Source organism: Otolemur garnettii, unplaced genomic scaffold, assembly GCF_000181295.1.
Source record: "Otolemur garnettii isolate 467f Iridium unplaced genomic scaffold, OtoGar3 scaffold00143, whole genome shotgun sequence".
Taxonomy (NCBI): Eukaryota; Metazoa; Chordata; class Mammalia; order Primates; family Galagidae; genus Otolemur; species Otolemur garnettii.
The window spans coordinates 647634-660897 of record NW_003852538.1 but is presented as its reverse complement, the minus strand read 5'-3'; the positions used below and the strand labels follow the sequence as shown (position 1 = coordinate 660897).

At 42.1% G+C, this 13264-nt stretch overlaps 1 protein-coding gene across 2 annotated transcripts in view; it reads left to right on the top strand.

Moving 5' to 3' along the window:
* PTPRB (protein tyrosine phosphatase, receptor type B) overlaps positions 1–13264 on the top strand; it is a 125342-nt gene that overhangs the window by 12250 nt on the left and 99828 nt on the right. For both annotated transcript variants that reach the window (XM_023518636.1, XM_003798935.3), the window contains exon 3: positions 3426–3682. In XM_023518636.1, the coding sequence (XP_023374404.1) occupies positions 3426–3682 (257 nt within the window). The remainder of the gene's footprint in view (positions 1–3425; positions 3683–13264) is intronic.

Sequence of the window (13264 nt, the reverse complement as noted above, 5' to 3'; positions counted from 1 at the left end):
GCCCAGGAGTTGGAGGTTGCTGTGAGCTGAAATGCCATGGCACTCTACCCAGGGGACAGCTTGAGGCTCCTGTCTCAGGAAAAAAAAAAAAAAAATAGCTGGGCATACCCTGCAAATATCTTCTCCCATTGTGAGGGCTGCAGACACATGAAAAAATGCTCATCATTTTGAATCATCAGAGAAATGCAAATCAAAACCACTTTGAGATATTATCCAACTCCAGTAAGAGTGGCTCACATAACAAAATCCCAAAAGTACAGATGTTGGTGTGGATGTGGAGAAAAGGGAACACTTCTGCACTGCTGGTGGGAGTGCAAACTAATACATCCCTTTTGGAAAGAAGTATGGAGAATACTCAGGGATCTAAAAGTAGACCTGCCATTTGATCCTGCAATTCCTATACTAGGTTTTATATACTAACCAGTGCGATGTAAGCATTCCTAATTCTATATGAAATCAGCACATTGTACCCCATAAATGCATGTGCCCCATGTATACATGATCTATGTGTTTATGATTTAATAAAAAAAAAATTGCTGGGCATTGTGGCCAGCACCTATAGTCCCAGTTACTTTAGAGACTGAGGCAAGAGAATTGCTTCCAGTGGTTCTCAACCTTCCTAATTGCCACATTGTTACAAATTGAAAAAAGGGCTCACAACCCACAGGCTGAGAACCGCTGGTTAAGCCCAAGAGTTTGAGGTTGCTATGAGCTATGAGGCCACAGCACTCTACTAAGGGCAAAAAAGTGAGACTCTGCCTCAAAAATAAATAAATACATAAATAAAAAGAAATGATTAGAATTCTTTCGGGGCCCGTATTGTGTATGTGAATAAAATGATACACTTGCATGTACAGCATATTAGAATCACATGAAAACTTGTTAGAAAAGCAGGTCCTAAGTCACACACCAAATCTACCAAGTCACGGTTTCTAAGGCAGAGGACCATGGCTTCAATAGTCTAACAAACCCCAACGGTGACTCTGATTCCTACTAAAGTTCCCAAACTGCTGCTTTAAATTTCATGAAACTTGGAAGTTGAATGTTAAGGCTTTCTTACTTCTTAAATAGCACAAGTTAAAACACAGACACAAAATGAAAGGGTACTGGGCCTGAATATTCTGTAGTTTCTTTCTTTGGAAAAATGGTGGTAGCCTAAAACGGAAAATGACCTTGTTTGGTTTGGGGATTTCAAAAATATATTTAGAAGGTCAATTAAAGATAATCACAGAAGACTGAACTTTTTCCTGTAAGATAGTCCAAAGCTACATGCAATGGTAGTAAGTTCTTTTACTTTCAGAAGAAATTTCAAGAGTGTTTTGACCATTTATCTAACTTAGGGAGAATTCAGTTTCATCCACTAAATTAATGAAGTAAGTTGACTAATAAAAATTTCTTGGTATAAAAACTTACTAACTACTCCTTAGTGAAGAATAAGCAGGTTGACATGCTAAGACATGTCATTACATGCTAGGTATTTGAAGGTTTGTTTTTGTCCTAACCCTATGGTTAAAAAAATTTTTTTGAGGGTCTGAGAGCTAAAATTGTAGAGCTTAGAGGATCAGTATTGGCCAAAGCTCAAAAGGACCACAATGCTAATCTCTAGGCATAGAAGTCTTTACATTTCTATAGTAAACAAATTTCTACTTAAGATATTCAAGCAAGTTACTCAATTAAGACTACAGAATTAAGACTGCTTATTGGAGTTTGTCAAAAGGGAATCTCACTAACAGTATGATTAAGTTTGTCATGTAGAAAGCACTCAAGGATAAAAACAAATCTCCTGGTCTACATCCAGAATGAGTAACCCCGGTAAAAGGCAGTGATAGTGCCACAGGATTTGGAAAAATAAAAACAAATGGAAACTAAGGGGAGTGTCCAAAAATCCATCAAAGCCAAGATCTAGCAGATATACAGATAATACGGGTACATCTGAATTCAGATGAACAAATTTTAGTGTAAGTATATTCCTAATATACAATATGATATATATCAATGATATAATCCTTTATTGTTATATATTTGGAATATACTAAATACTTAATAATTACACCAAAAATGTATTGTTTATCTGAAATTCTCATTTAACTGAAAATCACATATTTTCATTTGCTAACTCTGTCAATCCTGTATATAAAGTACTTTGCACAACCCTCTACATCTCAAGGAAGAGATGCTTTAGATAAAGTCAAGATTATTTTATTAGCTTTATGAAAGAATTGCTGATATTTATAGCTTGCTAAATGGTAAAAATACTTTTCCACCTTGATCTCCTTTTCAATGCCTCATTCCCCTCTTTACATACATTACAGGAAATATATTAATCAGCTGACATTGAAAAGGGATGAGGCTCAAAAGAAGGTCCGGAGAGGTAGACCAGCACAGGGAAAATGTGAGGATTAATAGCTTCTCTGGGACACCTCTACCTAACACTGAATAGTTGCTTAATAAATAGTTGTTTGAATGAATGAATGAACCAGTAAAGGAGTGGCAAAAAGAAATAATGTTTCCCAATGCTTCCTGTTATACAACAGTGTTCCATAATTTTGCTACACAAATGTGGTCCAAATTCCAGCAACATCAGCATCACCTGAGAGCCTGTTGGAAATGCTGACTCTGGCAATCTCTACTGCATCAGAATTTGCATACAAGAAAGATCCCCAAGAGATGGAAAACACGTTTTGAAATTATGGCTAGATGAACCTAATTCCTAAATCAATTTTTTTTTAATATATATGTGGTTGAGGTTTGCAAAACAAAGCTTTAAATTAATCCTACCAGCTCATAAACTTTAAATCAAGGCACTATTCTTCTAGAAGATAGTAGCTTAGGAAACACAACAGTCTCATCATTTGAGACTCACACGATTAGGATTAGAAAAAGTTTGCACTGTGGTTAAAGAAGAGTGATTACTTTCCAAGAACCCTCAATCTTCATGGCGAGATTAGGCAAGTCACAGGCAGTGATTTTTCTCCACCTGGTATTTTGTTTAATCCCCTTTGAGAAGCTGATAAATCATGAGAGCACCCCACACAAGAAAAGCACACATCACAGATACACAGAATTGTGCATGAAGTTGCCGGAGGTCTGACGATCCCCTGCAGCCAACTCAGTGGCCCTGTAAATGTTCACAGAACGAATTTAACTCTGTCTTGTACACAGAGCTGTGGTTTTTTTTCCAATAGTACAGATTCTACAACTCCTTTTCTACCACACAAAATTGATAGATTAAAAAAGGATGGATGAACATGACAAGCAAACGAACATTGTCACACGCTCAATCTGTATTTGCTTTTTCATATGACTGAAACTTATCCACATGTCCATTATTGAAGGAGTTTTACTTTTCTAAGTAAAATTGCTTTTATGTGAAGAAACCATAAACCATGAGAATAATCTTCACGACTGTTGTTTCTTTACTGCAGCTGGCCTGGGAGCAGAAGTTTTGGTAAGGAGCACCAGAAACACAGCTCCTCCTCAGACCCCGACTACTTTTAACGCAGCTCTGCATAGCACAGAACACCTCATCGGGAACAGCACGGAGGCCCTCGTCAGGAATACCACAGAAAATTCCACCCCAAGCAGCAATGAGAGGCAGCGCCTCAGTCTGCACACAGCAGGAATCACAGATACATCATGGGTCCTGCTGACTACTCAGCCCTTCTCCAGCACTACTGAAGAGGTAAAAAGAGAGGGGGTGGGAGTTGTGTATGGTCTCAGACAGCCTGTGGCTTGAAAAGACCTGCTAGCCGAGAATGCTGCCCCTGCAGTGGGGTTAGGGGCTCTGTGTCCTAGCTGCAAATTACACATGAAGTCCTTTTACGTAATGAGAAAATTTTTGAAATTGAACTACAATTTCTTTATAAAATGAAGATAATTATTCTGCCAAGACATAAGTGCACTCCTATAGGCTGGCCACATTTTCAGAATCAAAGATGGGGCTTACACATGGCCCCAAAGTAGGAGATGGAAAAGGAAATCAGGGTCTTATAAGTGACCCTGAATCATGATATAATCATTTCTACTTTAAGAGAAGGGAAAGAGGTACAAAGCAGTAGCAGGTGCAGGAATCACTATGAATGACTTGGGAGCATAGTCAAAAATAAGCAAGAGCCACACTCCACTTCCACACCAAGACCCTCCCACCTGCCTGTGGCCTTCTAGTCCACAAGGTGACAAGAAGCAGTGACGTCACAGTCAAAGGTGTCTTTTCAAAAGTGTTTCTATTCTGGTATTAACTTCTTTGGTTACGCTCTCCATTCAGAGCTGTAGGCCACCATGCAGGCAGTAACAGGGTAACTACAGCAAATCAAAAGAGCTAAGGTTCCACTTGGTGGCGTCTGCCTATTTCCTAATAAGCAACCCAAATCATTGAAGCAGGTAAAAGCCCAAAACTATTCATAGGCAGTAACATGCATTTGGTGCTGTTTTCTTTTTCACTGTGCCGCCTCTAACATTGCCTGCGGTCCAGCTAGCCAGCGTGTGCTTCCTTGTTGATCACAAAATGAATACAGCAGTACACTGAATAACTCGTGGAACTTTCCTTTTAGCTTCACTTTTCCTTAACTATTTATCTTCTCTGTCCTAGCTCTTCCCTTGCCTCGGAAGAGGAGTTAGGAAGGCCTCATTACTTTTCTAGTCACTTTTTATATCACCTTAAAACTCAATATTCACTCAATCCATTTATAAAAATATCCACTCCAGGAAATAACTCAAACTCTAAATTTGACTTAAATGTTAGCTTTTCTCTCCCATCACCCCACCCAGGATACTTTCCCTAAAGTAGGGAAAGAAAAACATGGCCAAATTCTCTCACCCTTACTAACTTTTTACCCACATCTCTTAGCTTGATAATTGTGGTTTCAGATCTGTCTGAGCTTGGAAAGTGGGAAAGAAATACAGAAAACTGAAGCAAAAAATCTATGACTTAAGGATACCATCATGAACTGGCACTGCCTGCTCCCCAAATCCCCATTTCCCCAACTCTTACAACCACTGACACGAGTGAGAGATTCACCACTTACTTGTGACAATGGCTGCTCTGGGTTGGAACACCTCTCATCTTGGCTGAGTGTGCCTCACCTGAAATTTCCATTCTCACATCAGTTTAAAAGAGTATTCGTTTACATCTGAGCTCAAATATATATAATACTCAGAAAAAAACATGTATCACGTAAGAAGCCAGAGTGAAATCCAGCACGGTATTTATATGAGCTCCCAGATAGGGCACCAGAATCACTATGCAGCTGGCTGTCCTGTGTTCCCGGGTTTTTTCCCTTTAAAGCTTAAGTGGAATCACAACTATGCCCTGGGAAGCTAGTGTGTAAAAACTATGCTTTTTCCAAAACCAGTTTCTACAGCTGCTGCTCTCCAAGACTCCAAAGCCTTCATCTAGGCAGCTCTGCTAGATCATTATCTGGCTTAACTAGAGCTTTAATCACAACAGTCAAATATAAACAACTGTAGTTAGAGACTTTGACAGGTGAAAATGAGTCACTTAGGATATAAAATGCCTGTCCTCTGATGACAGTAGAAATCTAGAAGAATATTAAAGGAGTAAAATCATTCAACTTCATCGCTTGGAATTGTGTAAAAAGAAAATCCCTGCATGCCTATTGCTTATTCTATCAGACAGCACCTAGTTTGTGAGGATTTGGGAACGACTTCATCTAACTGGGCTGAGTAGGGTTGATAAATAAACACATCCAAATATGAGGTTTTTTAGAGTAGGCTCTGTATTTATCTGGTTTTGTATGAGGACCTGAACAAAGTGCTTAATACTTAATAAGGTTTTGAGGAAAAGAAAAAAAAGGAAAGATATGGAATGGAATGGAATTAAGTAAAAAGTATTGGCAGCAGGCAGCACCCATAGCTCAATGGGTGGGGCACCAGCCACATACACCAAGGCTGGCGGGGTCAAACCCGGCCCAGGCCTGCTAAAACAACAATGACAACTACAACAATGACAACTGCAACAAAAAAACAGCCAGGCCTTGTGGCAGGAGCCTGTAGTCCCAGCTACTTGGGAGGCTGAGGCAAGAGAATCGCTTGAGCCCACGAGTTTGAGGTTGCTGTTAGCTGTAATGCAACAGTCCTCTATCCAGAGCGACAGCTTGAGACTCTGTCTCAAAAATAAATAAATAAATAAAATGGATTGGCAGTGAAGGGAATGGAATTTAGTGGAGTGAAATAGAATAGAGTAGAGTGGAGTCGAGTGGAGTGGAATGGAATAGGATGGAGTGGAGTGGGATGGAGTGGAGTCGAGTGGGATGGAGTGGAGTGGCCTGAAAAGGAGTGGAGTAAAGGGGGGCCAGGGGGTAGGATAAGTGAGGTGAAGCAGAGCAGAGTGGAGTGAAATTGGAATGGGAAAGTGCAAAGTAGTGCTAGTTGAGTAGGTTGGAGTGGTAGAAGTGGGTGGAATTGTTGGTCACTTGGGTGGCAGATCAGCTGTTTACTGCCAATGTCCAGGCTGGGGTGGTCATGTTAAGTAGCCATGCTTTTTATCATCCAAATGTTTTGAAGCCTGTGTGTATCTAGTTCTTAACATGTTTATATTATCTAATATAGCTAGCACGTCATTGAAAAACTAATTATTCAGTTCCTGTCGTCCCCGTCTATTTTGCCCATTTCATGTCTTAATCATCCTTTCACTTGCCCACATACACACACACACACTCTCTCACACACAAAATATTAAAAAAATAAAAAGAAAAGGAGACAATGATGGCTGTTAACTTAGTACCTTTAGAAAATGTAGACCTATTGGGGGTGGTGCCTGTGGCTCAAAGGCATAGGGCACCGGCCCTATATACCAGAGGTGGTGGGTTCAAACCCAGCCCCAGAAGAAAGAAAGAAAGAAAAGGAAGGAAGGAAGGAAGGAAGGAAGGAAGGAAGGACGGACGGACGGAAGGAAGGAGATGTCTACCTATTCAACAAGCATTTCTCAAGGGCCAAACCAGTGTTAGAACACAGAGTACAAGAAAACTCAGGGTCTGAAGTCAAAGCCCTGGACTCCGACTCAACCCACCAAGCCTCAGTTTTCTCGTCTGTAAAGTGGAACCTCACCTTTGAGGGCTAGTACAAGAATCGAGAGGGATGACTTGGTCCTTAATAAGCATTTGTGAAATAATAATAATAATTATTCTTTACTAGGACACAAAATTGTTGCCCTGAAGGAATTCACCATCTGCAAGGCTTTGAGGGAAACAGAGATATACATAGGATTTTAGAGAATACCAAAGAGGATCCTGCCTGGCATGGAGGCATCTGGTACTGCCTTCTGGAGCAGGAAATAGCTGGACCCAGCTTAAAGAAACGTGGAATTAACCTAATAAGAGGTGGGGAAAGAGGGAAGGGTGGAAAGTAAAGGAGCTGGGATAGGGCAGGATGGAAGTTGCAAAGTGATTCTGTTTTTTGCCTAAAATTAACATTTTAAAGAAACTTGGAGATTTAATCACTTTTATCCAATCATGCACTCTATACTCATTTATTGAGCACCTACTACTTGGCATGGAGGATGTGAAAATAAATGGAAAGATGGTCAAAGTCACTGAGCGTGGGATCAGCACCCTGATACAGATGCAGAAACTACTTAGATGGTAGAATAGCCCTGTGGGGATTCTCCTGGGTACGGGAATTGAAGGCAGATTGAGAAAGATCTCAAATACATGTTTTCAAAGGCATGGTCCTGAATTCCTACTCACTATTTTAATTCATGACACCGTTAAATTATCTGTCATTCCTTTTGTCCCAATAAATATGCAGCATCAAGATTTTAGAAAACTTAAAATGAGATAGAAATCTAGAGAAAAAAGGATAACAGATTTTATGTTTGGAAATATTATACCATTACCAGTAATTAACATATATGGAGTAACCACAGTGTTCTAGACCCCCAATCAAAGGATGAGTTGGAGTTAGAACATGAACCGAGAGTAGGGGGGATGTCGCGAAATACTCCAGGAGAGGAGATGACGAGTCCGTGTTCTTCCTTCCACTAGGAAGGAGTCCCTTTGAATGACAAAGAAGTAAAACATTATATAGAGATTATACAGTATCCACAAGGAAGAGAATATAGGGATAAAAATATACTAGCTACGGTTCGTGTATCAGGAACAATGATAGACACTTTCATACACTCTCAGAGTCTCATCCCTCTATCCATTTTCCATCACTGTGTGACAAACTTCCTCAAAACTTAATGGCAGTTTATAATTTCTCATAATTTTGCTGGATGACTGGGTGTTTCCTCTGCTGGTTTCTCCCTGGATTACTCTTGCAGCCGCATCCAGATTGAAGAGGCAGCACAGTAGTCGATGTTGGCTACAGGCTGGGCATCCAGCAGTCCTGCACGTGGCCACTCACCTTCCAGGGGGCTACACCAGCTTCCTCTCCAGACGGCCAGGTGGGAAGCTACAAGCACCTGGAATCACACATGCTGCTGGTCAACACAAGTTTCAAACCAGGCCACATCCTAGGGGTGAGGAAATAGACTCCACCTTCTGATGGGGAAAGCTGAAAAGTCTTGTTGCAGAGGGGCAGACCTACTGGGGTGGGAGGAGACTGGCCACTGAACAATCTACCACAGAATCAGCAGCAGCTGCAACAGCAGCACTGGCTCTATTTTTTGGTTAGCTAAACTTAAAGAGGTTAAAGATTTATCCAACGTCAAATGACTGGGGAGCAACATAGCAAGAACAGTAAACATGCACACACACACACACACACATACATGCACATACACGCATACACATAAATGCACACACATGCACTCACACATGTGTACAGACACATACATGCACACACACATGAGCCCACATGCACACATGCGCACACGCATACATCCACACACACATACATGTACACACACGCATACATGCATACATACACACACATACATGTACACACACGCACACATGCATACATCCACACACACATACATGTACACACACGCACACATGCATACATACACACACACATACATGTACACACACACATGCATACATCTACACACACATACATGTACACACGCACACACATACATGCACACACATGCACACATGCGCACACGCATACATCTACACACATATGTGTACACATGCACACACATACATGCACACACATACACACATACATGTGTGCAGACACATACATGCACACACATACACGCACACGCATCCCGGAACATCTAGCTGCCTATTCTGTTACACAGATGCCTGGTAATGAAGGTAGATGCCAAGGAAGTGACGATTTCAAATCCAGCAATCACTCTTCATTAGTGCTATTGCAAAATTGTCCAAACTTGACTCTTTGGGTATCAAAATTTTCCCTGTTTTTCTCTTTTTCCTTCCCTTTTCTCACATCCTTACCTGCCACTCTGAGGGCTCTGGCTTTGGAAAGCTGCATTCCTGGCCAGTACTTTGTCAAAACTCTGTGTTGCACACGCTCTCTCTCTCCTACCCCCCACTCCAACCCAGAATAATAAATGAATTAACACATATCATTTGCCTGAGTAGTGAGTGCCTGGAAAATAGTAAAATAGTTTGTTATTTTTTTTCTTTTTTAGCCACTTCAGATCTAGCTAGATCTGAGGACTCATATGAAATACTTTAACAGCTGCTGCTGTTACTGTTACTACCTTTATAATTAGTATTATGTGGCTGTATGGGTCTTCACAAGGCAAAGTTGGTGGGACAGGAAGCTTGTCTATAGTATGAGTCAGGAAATATCTGCATCAGTTATTCTGCAAGTACAGACCCAAGACCCCAAACTTAGTAGAAATGTAACCACTGGGGCCCGCCTTCGATCTACTAAATGAGAAACTCTGTGTGTAGGGCCCCCAACAATTTGTGTTTTAACAAGCCCTCACATCACACCAACACTTTTTTTGTTTGTTTTTGAGACAAGATCTCACTCTGTCACCCTGGGCCAGAATGCAGTGGCATTATCATAGCTCACAGTAACCTCCAACTCTTGGGCTCAAGTGATCCTCCCACCTTAGCCTCTCTAGTAACTGGGTCTACAGGTGTGTGCTACCACTCCTCACTGAATTTTTGTATTTTTGTACAGATGGGGTCTTTCTTGTTGCCCAGTCTAGTCTCTAACTTCTGGCCTTAAGCAATCCTCCCACTTCAGCCTCCCAAAGTGCTAAGGTTACAGGTGCCGAGACTCTGAGCAGGGGGTATAGGAGGAAGAGTTAAATTGATGAGGTGGACTCCACAGGGAGGACGGGTGGCCCTTGGACTTCACTTGGCTTTAAACTGGATCAGCCTCCGTCTACTGTTGAGTAATATATTCTCAGGAGAGGTTGAGTATATATTCTCAGGAGAGACCCAATCCGGATCCCCTCTTGGCCACATGACCTTCATGCAGGTGGTTTGACCCACCATGGTAAAGAGCTTCAGCTCTGGTGGCAGAGGAATCCGGCTCAAATCCCAGTGGTGAAATCTACTCCTTTCTGAACTCAAGTCACACTCATTTCTCTCTAAAATAACGTACTTGTGGGTACTCTATCTGCCTCCTAAGACAGGGTTAAAATCTGACTAAGCAAGGTGCTTAAAACATTGGCTATTTTCGGTAAATAAGCAATCGTTTTAGCAAGTAATTCTGGCTTCTTGTGTTTGTTTCACTGTTCCCACCCTGCCTGCTTCACAAGGTCATCACATCCAGATGAGCCAATGTATTTTGGGAAAATGCTTTGAAAGGGACAAAACGCTGAGCGTGCAGTAGGAGTGTTACCAGCGCTCGCTCGAGTATCTACCTGTAAATCTTGTCTGGAGGTGCACCTCCTTCTTCCCCTCCCCACGCCCCTGCCCTGGCCTGGGAGGGGGTACATTTCCTCTGTTTGTGAATAGCTGTTGTGGAACTGGTCTGGGCTTTCACAGCTCTATGCTTCCTCCCTTTGGCCTTCAAAGAGAGCAGTGTGAGTCTCCAAATAAATGAAGAGACATTTCCCCTCCCCTTCCCTGCCTTCCCCTCCCCTGCAAGCCTGGGGTAACCTTGTTTCTTGGATCAAAGAATGCAGGGGAGACACCCCACTGTCACCACTCTTCTGTGGCCAGAACTGAAAATGGGACAATACTCCCCTTTCCTGGGGCAAAGGCGTGGAACCCATTCCCTGATCTCCCCACGACTCTTAGATTGCCTGCTGGGAATGGGATAAAATATGAACCAGTCCTGAGACTCTGGGCTACAGGAAGGCCACAGGGGAGTAGCACAATGCTGGAGGGATATATTTCTGAAAACCCGAATTTACAGTGAGCTTGATCAAGCCTCATTCTGAGAAGGAATGCTGCTTTCTTAATTTTCCAATAGCATAAACGTGGTTTACAGTTCACTCCACCCAGACCCTGCCAGTGTTAAAGTCCAGCACACTCCGTTCCTTCCATTCACTTTCGGTCACTTGTGATTGCTTCGCTTTCCATTCTTACACACAAAGACCACACTGATATGTTGTCAACATGTACATTTGACCCTCAAACAACATGGGTTGAACAGTGCACGTCCACTTACTAGCAGGTTTTTTCAACCAAATGCAGATGGAAAATATGATATTTGTGGGATTCAAAGCCCAGGTATATGGAAGACCAACTTTTCCTACATAGGAGTTTCAAAGCGCCCACTACAATGGGACTTGTTTATGTTTTGGGGCTGGAGCTGAAACCAATTCCCTGACATATACTGATGGACCAATATGTAAATTATATGCAAATAAAATGCAACCACGAGACAGAGTATGTGTGTTGAAATGGGCTCTTTAATATGCCAGTCTTTCTCTGCACACTGTACTCCATGGACAGATAAGGTCTACCTCAGGCAAGGGCCGATGCAGCAGGAAAGAGAGTGAGATAGAAGGAGAGGCCAGAACGTGCCACTGACAGAGAACACCTCTCACACATCAGAATCCAGCAAATGGGGAGGCTGAGGCAGGAGTATCTCTTGAGGCCAGGAGTTGGAGACCAGCCTGGATAACATAAGGGGACCTTGTATCTTAAAAAAGAAAACAGAATTAGCCTGTAGCCCAGCTACTCAAGTGGCTAAGGATCCCTTGAGCCCAGGAGTTGGAGGCAGCAGAGAACTATGATTGTGCCACTGCACTCCAGTCTAGACAAAGAGCAAAACACCTTTCTCTTAAAAAAATAAAATAAAATTACCTGGGAATATTTTTGAAAAATGTTTTAAGATTCTAAAATTCCACCTCACACCCACTGAATCAGAATTTGCTGAGGTCTCTTACCTCAGTATCGGTCGTGTGAAAAGCTCCCGATGTGCAACCAGGTTTGCGATCCTTGGAGAAAAACACCGGAAGCAGGAGAAGAGAGGAAGTGCTGCTGGGGAGGTGCAGTTTGAATCTTATAAGAGAATATCAAACGAGTTCATATGGAGGGCAATGCTCTGGGAATAACCCCCGGCATCGTTCAGAAGACCAGTCTCAGAAAGGAATTTTAAAAGACTGAGGAATTGTTCCAAATGAGAAGATTAAGAAATGTGATAACTAAATTTTAGGCTGAATCTTATACTAGAAAAAATACAGAAAATACTACAAAGAACATTATTGTGGGCCAGGTGGGTAGCTCACGCCTGTAATCCCAGCACTCTGAGAGGCCAAGGTGGGTGGATCCCTTGAGTTCAGGAGTTCGAGACCAGCCTGAGCAAGAGTGAGACCCCCGACTCTACTAAAAATAGAAAAACCAGCTGGGTGTTGTGGTGGGCACCTGTAGTCCAGCTACTAGGGAGGGCGAGGCAAGAGGATTGCTTGTACCCATGAGTTTGAGCTTGCTGTGAGGTATGACACCACTGCACTCTACTCAGGGCAACAGAGTGAGACTCTGTCTCAAAGAAGAAAAAAAAAGAGGACATTATTGTGATCATAGACAAAACTGAAATATGGACTATGGGCTTAAGTATTGATTCAATTTTGAATTTCCTGACTTTGGTAACTTTACTGACATTGTATACTTAACTCAGGATATATGCAACCTATTTCAAAATGGTTCAGGTAAAAATATTGTATATGGAGAGAGAAGGAGAGAGGATGATAAGCGACTATGACAGAGCCAAAGAACGAAGTGCTGAATCTGGGCAGGGCTGTGTGGAAGTGCTTTGTACAACTCTCTCAATTTATCTGGAAATTTGAAGTTGAAAAGAAATTTACTTAAAAACTTTCAGAGGGTAAAATCCAAGAGAGGCTACTGAGTTAGGGAGCGGCCCAAGGTCCCTGTTCCTTGAGAATTGGGGGGCAGGAAGGGAGCAATGGGGGAGGGAG